The sequence below is a fragment of the Melitaea cinxia genome, chromosome 4 (genome assembly GCF_905220565.1).
Source record: "Melitaea cinxia chromosome 4, ilMelCinx1.1, whole genome shotgun sequence".
Lineage (NCBI taxonomy): Eukaryota > Metazoa > Arthropoda > Insecta > Lepidoptera > Nymphalidae > Melitaea > Melitaea cinxia.
The window spans coordinates 503560-520346 of NC_059397.1; the positions used below are offsets into that span (position 1 = coordinate 503560).

At 39.4% G+C, this 16787-nt stretch overlaps 1 protein-coding gene across 1 annotated transcript in view; it reads right to left on the minus strand.

Annotated features, from left to right (window-relative positions):
* Positions 1–14080, minus strand: part of LOC123670069 (probable phospholipid-transporting ATPase IA) — a 34911-nt gene extending 20831 nt beyond the window's left edge. The window contains exons 1-11 of the mRNA XM_045603578.1: positions 13902–14080; positions 7820–8003; positions 7228–7388; positions 5885–6082; positions 4943–5067; positions 3982–4131; positions 3502–3611; positions 2822–2995; positions 2055–2235; positions 1207–1380; positions 783–958 (exon numbers count right to left, since the gene is read on the minus strand). Of these exons, the coding sequence (XP_045459534.1) occupies positions 783–958; positions 1207–1380; positions 2055–2235; positions 2822–2995; positions 3502–3611; positions 3982–4131; positions 4943–5067; positions 5885–6082; positions 7228–7388; positions 7820–8003; positions 13902–14080 (1812 nt within the window). The remainder of the gene's footprint in view (positions 1–782; positions 959–1206; positions 1381–2054; positions 2236–2821; positions 2996–3501; positions 3612–3981; positions 4132–4942; positions 5068–5884; positions 6083–7227; positions 7389–7819; positions 8004–13901) is intronic.
* Between the last annotated feature and the right edge of the window lie 2707 nt (positions 14081–16787).

Below are 16787 nucleotides of genomic sequence, written 5' to 3' on the forward strand. Positions count from 1 at the left end.
GGTCGCGAAGTGCTCCGGGTGCGTTGTGTTTGTGTCACGTCGGTGGACAGAAGTGCGCTCACCTCGTAGACCTGCGGCGGCACGTCGGCCACGGCGTACACGAGCGTGCGCAGCCCCTCGGTCGCGAAGTGCTCCGGGTGCGTTAAGTGTTTGTGTCACGTCGGTGGACAGAAGTGCGCTCACCTCGTAGACCTGCGGCGGCACGTCGGCCACGGCGTACACGAGCGTGCGCAGCCCCTCGGTCGCGAAGTGCTCCGGGTGCGTTGTGTTTGTGTCACGTCGGTGGACAGAAGTGCGCTCACCTCGTAGACCTGCGGCGGCACGTCGGCCACGGCGTACACGAGCGTGCGCAGCCCCTCGGTCGCGAAGTGCTCCGGGTGCGTTAAGTGTTTGTGTCACGTCGGTGGACAGAAGTGCGCTCACCTCGTAGACCTGCGGCGGCACGTCGGCCACGGCGTACACGAGCGTGCGCAGCCCCTCGGTCGCGAAGTGCTCCGGGTGCGTTAAGTGTTTGTGTCACGTCGGTGGACAGAAGTGCGCTCACCTCGTAGACCTGCGGCGGCACGTCGGCCACGGCGTACACGAGCGTGCGCAGCCCCTCGGTCGCGAAGTGCTCCGGGTGCGTTGTGTTTGTATCACGTCGGTGGACAGAAGTGCGCTCACCTCGTAGACCTGCGGCGGCACGTCGGCCACGGCGTACACGAGCGTGCGCAGCCCCTCGGTCGCGAAGTGCTCCGGGTGCGTTGTGTTTGTGTCACGTCGGTGGACAGAAGTGCGCTCACCTCGTAGACCTGCGGCGGCACGTCGGCCACGGCGTACACGAGCGTGCGCAGCCCCTCGGTCGCGAAGTGCTCCAGGTGCGCCAGCGTGCCGGCCGCGTGCGCCGCCCCGCGCGGCCCGCCCGCCAGGCGCGGGTAGATCACCGAGTCCGCGCCCTTGCAGTACAGCTTGATCTCGCCTGCGGGCATCACTTGTAAGGTTATGTTTTTAACTATTTCAATGTTTTTAGATTGAAAAAGTGTGTTATTCGTGTCTTAAGTTCCTGGTAGTTCACAATCATATTTTAATAATGCGAAGAATATTTACAGAGGATACGATTTATGGGTCAGTATGAGCACACGTAATAAGATTGTAGTATCATCATTGAGGTAGGGCAGTCGAGGAAATATTTAGCTTAAAGTTTGAGCGACCGGCGTGCGGCGGTACCTTCGGGCGTGCGCACGACGACGGACATGCGCTTGCGCGCCGAGCTGAAGGCCAGCACGTGCAGCACGGCGAAGGTGAGGCGGCGGCCGCGCGCGCGCACCGTGACGGCGGCCGGCGTGCGCGTCTCGAAGGTCCAGCCCCACGCCGCCGCGCCCTCCACCAGCGCGCGCTCGTCTGCGGGCCGGCGCCGTACTCTATATTGCGCTTTACTTCGACGCATTACCGAACACACACGCACATACACGCACACGCTCATGGATACGCACACGCACACGCGCATACACACACGCACACACAAACACACACACAGACGTACACACGCACACGCGCAACACACACGCGCGCTCACACACGCGCGCACACACACGCGCGCACACACACACGCAGAAACATGTATGTATAAGCTTATTTTTTTAATTTTATAAGTATGAATATGGAAGAGCAGGACATCCTGACACAGGTAAAACACTCACTTAAAAGGATGGCCCAACAACGGTTTCATATTGTTATTCGAACATAGTCTAAATAAACAATAATTCTTGTATAATATTAGTTTACAATCAATCTCTTGTGTCCGCTCCATTCTACGTGACATTAACGGAATCAACCGTGCTTCACTAGCACAACTGTTAGCCATTAAACCTATTAATCAATTAATGAAATCGTTTATAAGTCCATAAGAACCTCCTACAAAGTAGAAAAATTTTGCCGTTTTTGAGTTTTGCAGTTAGCAACACATTTAACAATCCATTTTTATTTATGTCAATAGATATTATTCTTATACTCAACGTTTATCCGACATGACAATTGTCCATTTTTTTTCCATTCAACTAATTCCGGATACTCACCAGGAGATGCCGCGTGATAATTGATCTTGCCGTCCACCATCTCAGGTATAACGGTGTGACAGACGGCCAGCATGGTCAGGAACTCCGTGATGATGGGCGCGCTAGGGTGACCACTGTCTAAATTCTGATATAATAACGTGTCCTCGAGACGCTCGTTTGGACCCGGTCGGGTGTAGATTACCTGTTAAGAAGTGAAAAATTCATTTTACTGTAAGTAACATTCCTCTAACCAAGCTTATCAGAAATATAATCCAGTATAATGGATATTTGGAAGTGACAAAAATCTTTTAACCTCCTGAAGAGGGTTGGGAAAAATCGGCAACTCGCTTTTGATGCTTCTGGTGTTTCAGAAATCTATAGGCTACAGAATCGGCTTACCATCGGAACGCCCGTACGCTTTTATTGTCACTTGTAGTATGAGTGCACTCATTGGTATTTAGCTGTGTGTACATGTGTAAATGTTACAAAAGCAACAGGTATATCTGACAACGGCTCCGGTGTAATGGTGCGTATGCCGTATCGGCGGCGCCTAAACACCGACGGTCGCGGGTTCGATTCTCGTTCGGAGTGGATAATTGTGTTCATACCGTGACTCGGAACTATAAGCTGTCAGTCCCGGTTGTTCTCATGTACACCTGATAGCGATAGTTACTCACAGTAGTTACATATCACATATCCCCCAATCCGCAATAGAGCAGCGTGGTGGATTAAGCTCTGATCCCTACACGGGGAAAGAGAACCTATGGCCGGCAGTGGGCCGGGCGTACCTCGGCGATGGAGCACTTGCGGAACTCCATGACGTTGCAGGTGAGCGTGCCGGTCTTGTCGCTGAACACGTAGCGCACCATGCCCAGCTCCTCGTTGAGGTTGGACGTGCGCGCCAGCGCCGGCGTGTCGGTCTGCTCGTGGTACATCTCGCTGTCCATCGCGATGAACTTCGCCTGCGCACCGCGTTTCATTGGAATTTACTCCTTGACTAACGATGTAAGACGCGGTTTGAAAAGATCATCATTACAGCCTATACAGTCCACTGCTGGACATAGGCCTCCACAAGTTTACGCCAAAAATAACGTGAACTCATGTGTTTTGCCCATAGTCACCACGCTGGGCAGGCGGGTTGGTGACCGCAGTACTGGCTTTGTCGCACCGAAAACGCTGCTGCCCGTCTTCTTCTTTGAAAAGATATTAAGAGGGAAATCGTGTTAAAAAACGCAGAGAGTTACGCTGGGAGAGAATCTTTACGAGCACTTTTAGCTCTTTTTGCAAGACATAGGTATATTTTACCAGCATTTGCTGTTCCGATACGAATAGCAAGCGTCAATATAATGTATAAGTTATTATACATATTATGTATGATATTTAAAAATCTTAAAGGAATTTAATTTGTTATCGAGACTAATACAAAAAAGTTTATATTGTTATTAAAGAATTAAAGATCGGCACTTACTTGAAAAAATCTCACTATTTCAGCAGTAACTTGTAAGGATATAGGTATAAGATTGTTGTATAATATCAAAAACGTTAAAAAGTTGAATCCGAAATGTGCATTCTGTGCCTCTGTAACAAATAACAAGAAGATTAGAGCTTAATCCATTATTTTTTGTCTCAGAACTTTCCCTGGCATATGCTGCTTCCTTCATTGTTTTTCCCATCTTTGAGATAAAGATGAATTTTGAAACGGGTGGAAAACAGTATATCTATGGTTACAACCTATCATACGAAAGCTCAACCTTAGAAATTACGGAAAATCAAGAAATTTTAAACACGTCAACAAGCAAAACAATGTCTTTGATACATAATTTTCACAATTTAAAGTTGCCTTGAAGTAGTGATGATGCAATCGGCACAGTAACTCACAAAACAGTTTAAAAAAAACTTTTATAATTTTTGTTTTTAAGCAGTAGCGATAAAGGAAGGAGGTACATACCATCGATGCCGACGTACCAATCGCTTGCTCTTGCCCGAGTCCAGAGCTCGTTGCAGGCGGCGCTCAGCAGCGACAGCACCAGCAGTATGAGGAACAGCATCAGGATGTGAGTGTTGGTCTGGCGGTCGATGGACGACCGCTTCAGGGGCGCTGAGGATACCCCAAAAAAACCATTGTTATTTGAGAAATAAGAGATTTCCAACTTAAGGGTAAATAGGTACTTTGCAATACAGTTGGAAAAACCGAACTAGAGATGACCAACTTGAAGAATCACTAGGTAATTTATCATAAACTGGTTATGTACAAATTGGGAAAGATAAATTGCAGTTTTTCTTACGCAAATTTGCAACTTAAAATTCATAAATTGAAAAATATGAGAAAATATTTAATATGTACGATTTTTAATACGATATTCAAAAATGTTTAAAATTCCTAATGTGAGTGTGTGTGTGAAACACAAAAATAAAATCGTACATATTAAAAATAGCATGGTATCGTCTCCTGTTAAAGATTTTCATTGTAATATGAAACTTTGAATAGTTACGGGTTTCTGTAAAGAACTCACTATAGACGGCGCCACGGTTCGCTTAAACCGAATATAAAAATCATCATATCAAAAATTTCGCTCTAGCGGGTACATCGTTCCATAGCTTAATTGGCTAGAGCGCCGACACGGTCAGTCGGAGACGCGGGTTCGATCCGCGCTGGAGCGGCCAATTTTTGATATGATATTCAAAAATGTTTGGGAAAATATTTGTTGAAATTCTTTTTTACCGGACTTCACGTACGCCTGCATTAGTTTTTGTACAAGTGCTATCCCTTAAGTGTCAGAATTATAGCTCTACGATGAACCAACGAAAAGATCCTCCTTTTGGAAAAGAAATTTTAAAAAACACACTTAAGAAGACTTTCAAAGCATAATCTCTAAAATTTCCAACTTATTATTAGTACCGTTCGATACCTTTGGTTGAGTTCTTCATGAGCTTGGTCTCGTGTCCGGTGTAGACGACGACTGCGTGAACCCACGCCGTGTTCCGCAACATGGCTCCACGGAGCATCATCTGCTCCAGGTTTAGGGGGACAGTCCTGGAAGATCAGTAAATATGAGGATATGATATCGATATCAAAGGCCAGCAGTTGGAATGTTATCCCGCCACCGGTCGGCTTTTTAAGTTCCGAGGTGGTAGTGGAACTGTGTTATCCCTTAGTCGTCTCTTACGACAGTCACAGAAAAAGTGAGGGTGGATATATTCTTTATTGCCGTAGCCACACAGCAGCATTATGCATTTTGCATAATTGGTAAAAAATATTTTTATCAACACTTTTATGCAAAATATCAATTATAGTAAAAAAGTAAGAAGAATTAGAAGAATGGAGGATTTCTATAAATGAATTGTAGCATTTAAACTTTATATTGAATATATTGCAAATTAATTATATTGAATACTACATTTTCTTATTTTTTTTTATATACAACTAGGTCGGCAAACAAGCGCAAGGCTAACCTGATGGCAAGCGATTACCGTAGCTTATATATCAGGTATCTGAGCAGGATATTTCCTACTGTGCTCGACCTCAGTTAAATAAGCAAATCCTTAGTATAAACAATTCTATTAACATATGTATAATAATAATAATAAGTCATCATCATTACAGCCTATACAGTCCACTGCTGGACATAGGCCTCCATAAGTTTACGCCAAAAATAACGTGAACTCATGTGTTTGCCCATAGTCACCACGCTGGGCAGGCGGGTTGGTGACCGCAGGGCTGGCTTTTTCGCACCGAAGACGCTGCTGCCCGTCTTCGGCCTGTGTATTTCAAAGCCAGCAGTTGGATGGTTATCCCGCCACCAATTTAATAATAAGTAATATTTCCCAAATACAACATATTTCAGACTCACTTAGCATTAGTTTCCTTCAGCATTCCATTAAAGTCGTAAAGATGTCTGTTGGGCGGCTCACACTGCACCGTCGCTTTGAAGTCGGCCAGAGAGGACACTGAATCTAGTCGAGCGGTCTCAGGACTGGCTTGGCGTATCTTGAGGTTCGTTTCACCGTCCAAATTCGATGTTTCGATGAAGGATATCCCTTGGGGTTCGCTGGAGAAATATATATGTGAAGATATAGCCGATCTGTGTCTGCTGTTACCTTTAATTCACAATGGAAAATCAGTAGTCGACAATTTTTTTTAACCCAATTACTTGTTTTGGTTTGAGTTTCAAAAGTTTGGTAATGTTGGGTTTTATTACGATACCCTGATATCTTTATTTTAATTTATTGAAGTACAACTTTATTACGCATGCTTAAATTGGGGAGTAAGCTGGTGAATGTGTGACGAGAGCGTTACGAAAAGTGTGATCGTACGAAGCAAACGGGAGTTGAGAGGGAGATATGTCAGTGAATATTGAAAGAGAGAGAGTTATGTTTCGTATCAGTCGTGTGATCTAAAGCGCACTCGTTATTTTTATATACCTACATTGTATACGATTTTTGAGTGTTTATATGCTAGGCTCAGTTCAATCATAAATAAATCTAATTTTGACAAGATGTGTTTAAGTCATCGTGTCTCAATAAGGTTTACATATACATTCATATAGATGGGGCATCAGAAGTTTTACTTTAGTCGTGTGGTCTAAAACACTCTTTTTTAGTAGGCAAACCAACAACGTTATGATACAATAGTACCATACAAAATTTAAGTATAAATATGGTCAAATAATTAAGACCTTTTTAAAAAAACAAGCTTTTATTTGAATGCGCTAAAACGAAAAAAATAAAATTTTTACTTTAAAATTTTTATTGTCTACTTATAAAGATTATATGATAGAATAACTTGTCGCGAGATTTGAGTACTTGTATTTACTTAGATTGAAAATTTTAATAGTTAAAATCAATCACATCAAGTTATTTAATTTACTTGTTTATCTAGACAATTGTCTGTTATGTCTAAAGTGCCTTGATGGAATTCTAAATTCAATCCGGGATAAAAGTGCGCTGCAATCTATTTTGCGAATTGTGATGTCATCACTCATACGATGTCATACTGCTTACGACGTTGGCATAGGAATTAAATATAATAGTGTCTACAGGCATTTCTAACAAACCAAGTTGGGAATAAATAGTATGAGCGAGTATTGTAAAGACCTATTAAACGTAATATTTAAAACAATAATTATGTTACAGCATTTTAGTTTTCAGAACTTATTGATTGCTTAATATTCAAATAATCACGGTTAGAACTCACCTGGAAGCTAGCAGCACGAGATCGGCGGGAAAAAACTGATTGTTGACAACCTTGCATATGTCGCCGACTTGCAGCTTTTCCCACCTGATGCTCTGCCACCTCCCTTCCCTCAGGACCTCCACTTTCCTTCTGTTCGTCTCATCGTCTGCACGATGCCGTTTCTAGGAATTTGTGAATTTGTCAAACAAGTGTCAATCATGATTTGCAATCAGGAATCTGCGTGAAAAGTTTCTGGTCGCAAGATTAAAATACGGTTTTCCACCTTTACTGCTTTGATATAAATTGCAAACAACGATACTTTTATTGAAATTTCATAACCATATTTGCTGTGTTTTCTTTGAAATAAAATTTAAGAGCAATGAATACTGACAAAACTTCCTTTTGGAAAGTGAATGAGAAGAATGACATAACTCACGTATCATGAACTGTTTACAATATTGGGTCCTAACCCGAGCTCCTAGGCGATTGAGATTAGGGTAGGCATTTGAGATGTTTCTTTTGTTGCAGGCGTCTATAAGCTACGGTACTCGCTTACCATCCGATGAGCCGTACTCTTGTTTGCCGAGCTAGTTGTATAAAAAATGCAACTCACGAAATCTTCGACGACCTCCTTAATGGCGCTAACACTGAGTATGAGGATGAGAGGCGTGAGCGTGGTCCAGCGGCCGGTGGGCGACACGTCCGGGATCTGCTGTAGAAGCGCGATCAGCAGGAAGAAGCAGTTGGAGTAGCGCCGGAACTGCTCGAACAGGAATAGTGGGACGAACGACGGCACACTGATGACAAATTTTATAAAATGAGACAAGATGGTAAAGTACAATTAGTTGACTATTGTACGATTTTATTTTTGTGTTAGCCACACATTAGGAATTCTAAACATTTTTGAATATCATATCAAAAATTGACCGCTCCAGCGGGGATGATCGAACGACGTCATAGCTTAATTGGCTAGAGCGCCGACACGGCCAATCGGAGACGCGGGTTCGATCTCCGCTGGAGCGGTCAATTTTTGATATGATATTCAAAAATGTTAACTATTTTATGAATCTAAGATTCTCTCCAACATTCTTTAACCTCCTCTCCAATTCTATATTGCAGCAGCTAGTGAATGTCTCATTGAAAAGTACCACGACGGGTAGCCAATCCGAAGAAGTTTTGTAAGCGATGTTTTCTTTTATCACCGAGCATGAAAAGTATTTTTTTTTAAATATTAAACTTACTTAGTTTCTACTACTTGTAAATGTAAGTTTCTATAATACTTGTTCCTGGTTTTTCACCGGCACAAAAACTATTTACTATATTAAACGACATATTCGTATCTGCAGTTCCTAAAATAGTATTAAGATTTTTTTCTTCTAAAATGTATTAAGTGTAAGTAATATTTCATATTACTTTCATTTTTTAAGTTAAACGCTATTAATAATTTGTACTCATTGTTGGTAAAAATAGCGAAGGCCGATTTTTACAGCAGCTTTAAATATTTTATTCGTTCATCGTGGAAATTCGCAAGCGCAGTAGCGCTTCCTTTTAATAATAACTGTCATTGAAGATATGACTTTGCCATTGTGTGTATCAGAAATATTTTTATTAATATTTATTTTTAGTAAAATGTTAAAACAGTCATAATTGAATTATCGTCAACGAAAATTACAAATGATAGACATACCCTATACAAATTTATTATATAATAAAATTCCCCAATCTATATAAATAAAAATCAAATCCCATCGCTCATAACTTCCGAGTGACTGCACCAAACTGAATAATTCTTTTTTTTAATATTCGTTATTGTGAGGACATAACGACGCGTTGTTGCAACAGTCACAGCACTGGTTTGTGGCTGTTGTGCTAACGGTTGCGGGTTCGATCCCCGCACGTGACAAACATTTGTATTGGCCGTACAGATGTTTGCCGTGGTCTGGGTTTTTGTGCAGTCCTTGTGGGTCTACCTACCGTGCCTCGGAGAGCACGTTAAGCCGTCGGTCCCGGTTGCTATCATGTGCACCTGATAGCGATAGTTACTTACAGTAGATAATATATCCGTCAACCAGCATTGGAGCAGCGTGGTGGATTAAGTATTGATCTTTCTACTACATGAGGAAAGAGGCCTTAGCAGTGGGATATCACAGGCTGAAGCAGTAGACTATAATCAGCTGGATGCATATATTTGGTCAGATCACTGAAGATATTCCATGTCATTGACCTAATCCACATTTAGGTGCAATAGGCATAGCGACACGGTAATGTTCGTCCCACACTTGAGAAACACATGGACTATGTAAACAAACGCATATAGGCCGCGCTCCCTCGGGCGCTTGCCGTATATTCGGGGTGTGACATCAGATCGCGGGCAGAGTGCCAACCGGCACATATCTGTCGTGCGTATACAATGCGATAAAGTTCCAACCACGTTCATATTAAGGAGCTTAAGGCGCAAGGTTAAAATACGTTGATATATTTTTTGGCACGATTTCCGCAACCTTATATGAACGACTATAAGTATGGGATGGTGACACCTGTAGCTTTATTCTCAATTTTCTTTCCTCTTTCGAGGATTATTCTTTGGTGATTAATGAAACGGTGTCAGATGAATTTAAGGACTTTGTAACTATTTAAGTCATGCTCAACTACAACAAGTGGAATACCCTTATTTTTTTTTTGCGCAAAAAGTTGAGAACGTAAGTTTTTTAACAATCATTCATGGACGCTTACACTACGATTTCTATATAACACGTGAAATTCATCATGTTAGATCTTGCACTCATGACAACAGCGCTTAAAATAAGCGCGATCCGATAAACAAGAAACAATACGGATCTGGCTAGGGTGTGATTTGATAACGTGACTGTTAGGGGTGGTGTGAATACACTCATTGTTTCTCGTATAACAATATTTTACCGGATAGATATCGAACTGAGAACGAACTGAGACGTGAATCGGGCCTTAGTATGACAAATTGTAAACACTTCCATTGTGTCATTATCATTTGAAGTAGAATTGCATACAATTGACACTCGTTGATAAATTAAATTCAATTTGTTGTTTGTGATTGTGCGATATGAGAGGAGCTCTTACTGTAAGCTTTAGCTATCTAAATCTTGTATATAAAATTCTCGTGACACAATGTCAGTTACCATACTCCTCCGAAACGGCTGGATTAATTTTTATGAAATTTTGTATGCATATCGGGTAGGTCTAGAATCAGCCAACATCTATTTTTCATACCCCTAAGTTATAAGGGGGGGATTATGGGGATTAATAACATATATGGAAAAACAAGGTTTGCGGGGTCAGCTAGTAAAATATAAATAAGAGAATTTGTATGTAATCAAATTAAAATAAAAAATTGACTTTAATCAAGTGGGTTTTAACAAATTCGAATTCATTTTACACAAATATAAGATAGTATAAGATTATTTTTTTTATTATTGTGAGAGTACATATAAATAAATTTGTGATGCTCAGAAATTAAAGAAACGACGTTAAAAGTTTACTATTCTTCACAAATTCTTATAATAATTAAAAATAACAACGTAAATTTTACAACATTCCATCTGACTTCGTTTTGTCTCTTTTAATTTAAACTTTAATGACAGCCAGGCAGGCATGGATTAATTTAACTTATTTATATATATTATAGTTATCTAATGGTAAAGTTATCATCGAAAATGTAGATTTTGTTGAAAAAAACCGACAAAAAGCTCAACAGACACTCTTAAAAATCAGCACGTTATTTAAAAACTATCAGTACTTTATTAGTTGTACCCGCGACTTCGTCCGCGTGGAATTTAACAAAAAGTTATTGTTCAGTTATATAAATAAATTTCTAAAATAAAAGTAGCCTAAGTTAATCCTTATTTTATCAGCTATCTACCAGTGTCAAGTCAAAGTCTTGTGAAAATCGGTCCAGCCGTTACAGAGATTAGCCAGAAGAACAGACAGACGGACAGACGGACGGTCGGACGGACGGACGGACGGACGGACGGACGGACGGACGGACGGACGGACGGACGGACGGACCGACAGACGAAAATTGTAAATGTTGTTTTGGTATATGTATCGTGTATACATCCATATGCATTTAGTAAAAAGCGGTTATTTTAATATTACAAACAGACACTCCAATTTTATTTATTTGTATAGATATAAATGTTTTTGCATATCATTGAATACTTAGCAATTTTTAATAATTCTTTCACCATTCAAGAGCGAAAATATTTCGATGTGTAGCAGTTTATACGGAAAGGCTTTCATAGGGAAAATGTTGAATTTCAGCCTAGTTCTTTTCAGCAAAATCTGCCTTGTGACCCAGTGGCAGCTTCACGTACAACTCACATAGCAGACTTGTTAAGTGACAATTAAATGACAATTGAAAAAAACATAACCCTCTTTGACAAAAATACATTTTGAATTACAATGAGAACGGGTCTCATTTCTGATCTACAATTACTGGTTCATCGTCGACGTAAGGTTCCACATACTTACTCTTCAAATAACACTCCATATTAAACATGAAAATGAGAAGTCTTAATGACATTTGACATAGATGGGTCCGGATAAATATGTATTCCGAGCAAGTGGAGCGAATATTCTGATGTGTATGTCAGGGCCGGAGCGAATGACGTCACGAGGGGCGAGCCGGATAGGAAGTGGGTTGGTTATGTTCGATCAAATAGAGTATTAGTGGTTTGATGTGTTTATTAAACATTTATGTAGTAAATATTATATTATAATCTAATATATAAAATTCTCGTGTCGCGGTGTTTGTGGTTAAACTTCTCTGAAATGGCTTGACCGTTCTCATGAAATTTTGTGTGCATATCGGGTAGGTCTAAGAATTGAACATCTATTTTTCATACCCCTAAGTTATAATTATAGAGGGGGGGGGGTTAAAGGGGTTAATAAAATATTATGAAATTTTGTGTGCATATCGGGTAGGTCTGAGAATCGGCCAACATCTATTTTTCATTCCCCAAGTTATAGGGGGGGGGTCATTGAGAAGGTTAGTAAAATATATGGCAAAACAACGTTTGCGGGGTCGGCTAGTAATGTTTATAAGTAACTATACTGTGAACGAAAGAACGTATTGAACCGTTGAAAATGATTTGACATAGAGAAATTGAAGTAAGCTGACCAAACCATGAGTTACGCGCAAATAATTCTCGTACGTCGTGACAAATCTGAAAGTGATCGAAGTGTTAACATATATACCAAGTCGTGAAAGTTATTCCTGAGTCAGGGGTATAAACATTTTAGTTGAGTGATCAGAAAGCTGTCTAAGGCGAATCTCAACGTCACGGTGCCGTTTCTATTTTAAGATGTATATTAAATTCGTTATTTTTATTATATTTTAAAGTATAATATTTTTGTTCTACACACGAGTAATCAACTTAGAAATGTTACATTTTCTTAAATAAATAAATGAAAACACTGTGCCCCTAAAATAGCTTGTAAAGTCATAAAGCTAATCGTTCCACGCAATTCTGTATAGTTCAAATAGTTAATTATTACCTATAAAATGCCGTCATATCAAGTAATATAACAATGCCAGAATTGCTTTACGCGCTTTATATTGAAACATATTTATTATATGTAATATGTGTATATTAAGACGTGAAGCAAAAACTTTGTTCCCCTTTTTACGAAAATTGCGCGGACGGCGGAGTATGAAATTTCGCACACTCATAGTTTATATAAAGAAGGAGTGCAATAATATTTTTCTTTAAATTATGCAAAAAAAAAATACATTAAATTTACTAGCATGTATTTGTAACACAAGTTCAAAGTTAAAAATAAATTAATTATGATCGAATTTCGACGACTTGGCGACCACTAGTATGTGTAAAGTGATAACAGGAAAGCGATTTAAGCCTTCGAAATACCATTATTTCAATTTACCTTCAATTAGGTCATAGACTAACTACTGTTTCCGATAATAATCATATTTAATACAATATATAACGTATTTAACTAAACACAGTTAACCTCATGAACCTCTTATTCTATATAAACAACTCTTTCACGATAACACTGTCAAGTTAACTCGAAGGTACGAGAAATGTAGGGCAGTGATCAAAGGCGTTGAAATGGGTGGGAAAATTCATTTAATTTGTCGAGAAAAGCTAACCGCTGCCGTCTGTACGAGGTTACTTTGTCCTTATCTTGACAACGACAAGGTCGTTTACAATTTATTTAGTAATTACAAATATTTAAACACGTATGATTGAAATAGGTTTGATGGTATGATTTTAATATTTTTAGAGACATGAATGGTCCTTCCAGTCGGATGTTTGTCACAGATTTTATTTGCTTCTGGTTTTGTGGATATTCCCATTTAACATAAATGCACGAGAATAAGTTTCTTGCAATTATTTGTATTAGGTTTAATAATTAACAAAGACTTCTAAAATGTTAAACCGACATTGTCATATCTAGAAATTTCGAACATCTTTCTAGATTTCTCGATTTGCAAATATCAAATCATCATAACTTTTGACCAATTTTTAAAGTAATCAATTCCGTACAAAAAATTCCACGAATGCATATTTTTACAATGTTGCAAGACGGTCCGCTTACATCCTGTACTGAATCCAAAAATAATATAGATCGAATCGGAATGCAACCTCTAAATATACGTTTATAGTTTCATACGATGACGCAATATCATTATTAACCTGTATTTAGCTGTGGATATCCTGTTGTTGACGAACTTCTGCGGCTGTGGGCGGTTGACGAATATGACGCGGTTCTGTTGCTCATCGGCCGCGCCATCGGTGATGCCTGACGTCGTGGCCTCATCCTCATCTGATGGACAAAAACAAAGGTTCGGGTGACAAAGATGCGTGGGTTGCATTTGTGTTTGATAATTGCTATTAAAATAATAAATGCTTCATTGTAGGTCGGCTATGCTAGACAGTTTTTTTTTTTAATGATATTTAATATATATTTTTTTTTAAACTAGGTCGGCAAACAAACGTACAGCTCACCTGATGGTAAGCGATTACCGTAGCTTATAGATACGTTTGCAATATCTAGAAGATGATCAGCGTTGCTTCGTGGGAGGAATTGAGGATAGCCTCAATTCTCTCCACGAGCTCTGGTCACCTTACTCACCGACAGGAACACAACACTGCTTCAAAACAGTATTATTTAGCTGTGATTTTCTGTAAGGTCGAGGTACTACCCCAGTCAGGCTGTCCCATATTTTGAGCAGAAAATTTCCTGCTGTGTTCTACCCCAGTTATTAGTGTATTTATAAAAATTATATAAATAATCGTTAATATAGATGTAAAATGTCCAGTTTAAAGCCAAGAACAACAAGATATATCGAATGACAGAGATATTAAACTTGATTTAGTTTTTATGGGTCTAATTTTTTGCTGAACAGATTTAATCTTGTAATATCAATTTGTAGGGTTTCGCAATGTTTCAATTTGAAAGGAATTTGAGCTGAGATTCTTCACCATCACGTTTCAGCCTGTAACAACCCACTGCTGGGCATAGGGCTGGTTTTCTATTTAAGAGAAGGATAGGAGCTAGATCCACAACCATTAATGAGTATCAGGTGCTTATGATAACAATCGGGATCGACATCTTAACGTGCACAAGGATAGACATCGAAATCGGAAAGAAATATTTGTACAAATACAAACCCGAGCGGGAATCGAACCCGCAATCCATCAATGTTTAGGGTATAGCACCACCGCACCAGAACGGTTTTTAAGATTTATAGTAGTTATATTTTGGCATTTATTCGTTACGATTCATTAGCTTGAAGTTGAAGCTTTACGATGACCAATGATGTCATCAATTGGATTAAAAATGTGTCAGGTACGGTACGTCACCTTAGAATACGATATTGATATTTCGTTTGTTCTTTTTTTTGGCATTCTTGGGCACGAGACACGATATAAGCATAATTACTCAGCATTACGTAGTAAAAAATAGTTTCAAAGCCTAATCGAATCGGTAAAATTATAAAAATCAGCACCATCTCATCATCATCTTCATCCTACAATGGTCTTCATACCTTTCAAACTAATAAATATATCTAGTTATCGACTATCAACAACCGCTTTGGGTGTAATGGTTCGTGTGCCATATCGCCGCCTACATACCGGCGGTTTGCGGGTTTGATTCCAGTGCAGAATTGATATTTGTATTTACAAATATTAATTTTCGGTTTGGACGTCTGTCATTGTAGGTCTTCCCATCGTGCCTCGAATAGCACGTTAAACTATCGGTCCCTCATAGAGACCTGATAGCGATCAGTGGATTAAGCTCCAATTCTTTTCCTACATGGAATGAGTCCTATGCCCAGCAGTGGGATATTACAGAATCGATCGATAACTAATGTACATATACTCATTTAGTCATTTGTAACTGAAAATAAAACATTACTTAACATTAATTTCAAAGTACTTTAAAATCTCAGATATATAAAATATTTCGAAAGGAAACAGTTTACATTTTAAAGAATTCTTACAAAATTAAAAATGTATTTGTAACAATAGCAACAGGCGAGCCGGCGTTAACACGCTCTGTTTGTTCCTTCCTTCACAGACGTATTAAAGATCTCTAAAAATAATGTACAAAGAGATCATTATTAATCGATAATTTAAATAAATGTCAAAATAATAATTAAACTCTCGGTAAAGGATTCCGTCAAACCGTAAAATATTTAAAACTTAAATGTTATATGAGTATATTATCCCTTTCATTAATTTGATAATCCTGTGACAATACTAGCGGACGGAAGATTCTTAGTAGACTTCTGTTAACATATTTTTGTACCGAATTCGAAAAGTTGTCGCGTAGGATACGCGGTACATCGTTCCATAGCTTAATTGGCTAGAGCACCGACACGGTCAGTCGGAGATGCAGGTTCGATTCCCGCTGGAACGGTCGATTTTTGATATGATATTAAAAAATGTTAAAATTTCCTAATGTTGGGTAACACAAAAATATAATCGTAAAATTAATAAGAAATGTAAACTATAACATACAAAAAACGTCAAAATATAGACGAATTATTTTCATGTACAATGGAGAGAAATTCTCAAATAGTTGTTAAAAGGTTTCTGACTCGACTTTCTAAACTAAGGTACTTTCGCAACTTAAACGACGATCGAAGTTTCTTCCAAATGCAATCAGACTGTTTGTTCAAACAACGTAACTTCTGCTATTATTGATACAAACTGGGGTAACTGAGGGAAGGCACAACAGGTAATTTCCTGCTCAAAATATGGAGCAGCCCGACTGGGGTAGTACCTCGACCTTACAGAAGATCAGAGATAAATAATACTGTTTTCAAGCAATGTTCTGTCCCTGTGGTGAGTAAGGTGATCAGAAATTCTGGGGGGAATTGGGGGTAGGATCGACAACGCGCTTGCGATGCTTCTAGTGTTGCACGTAATAGAATCAAAATAGCTACATCGTAATTAAATTAACGTTTACCTGCCAAATTTAGACAAAAAATAAACTCTTGGCAACTTTACAAATAACAGACAAAATAAGACAATCGATACAGCATTCAGTTCAGTTTAACTTTCGATGCTAAT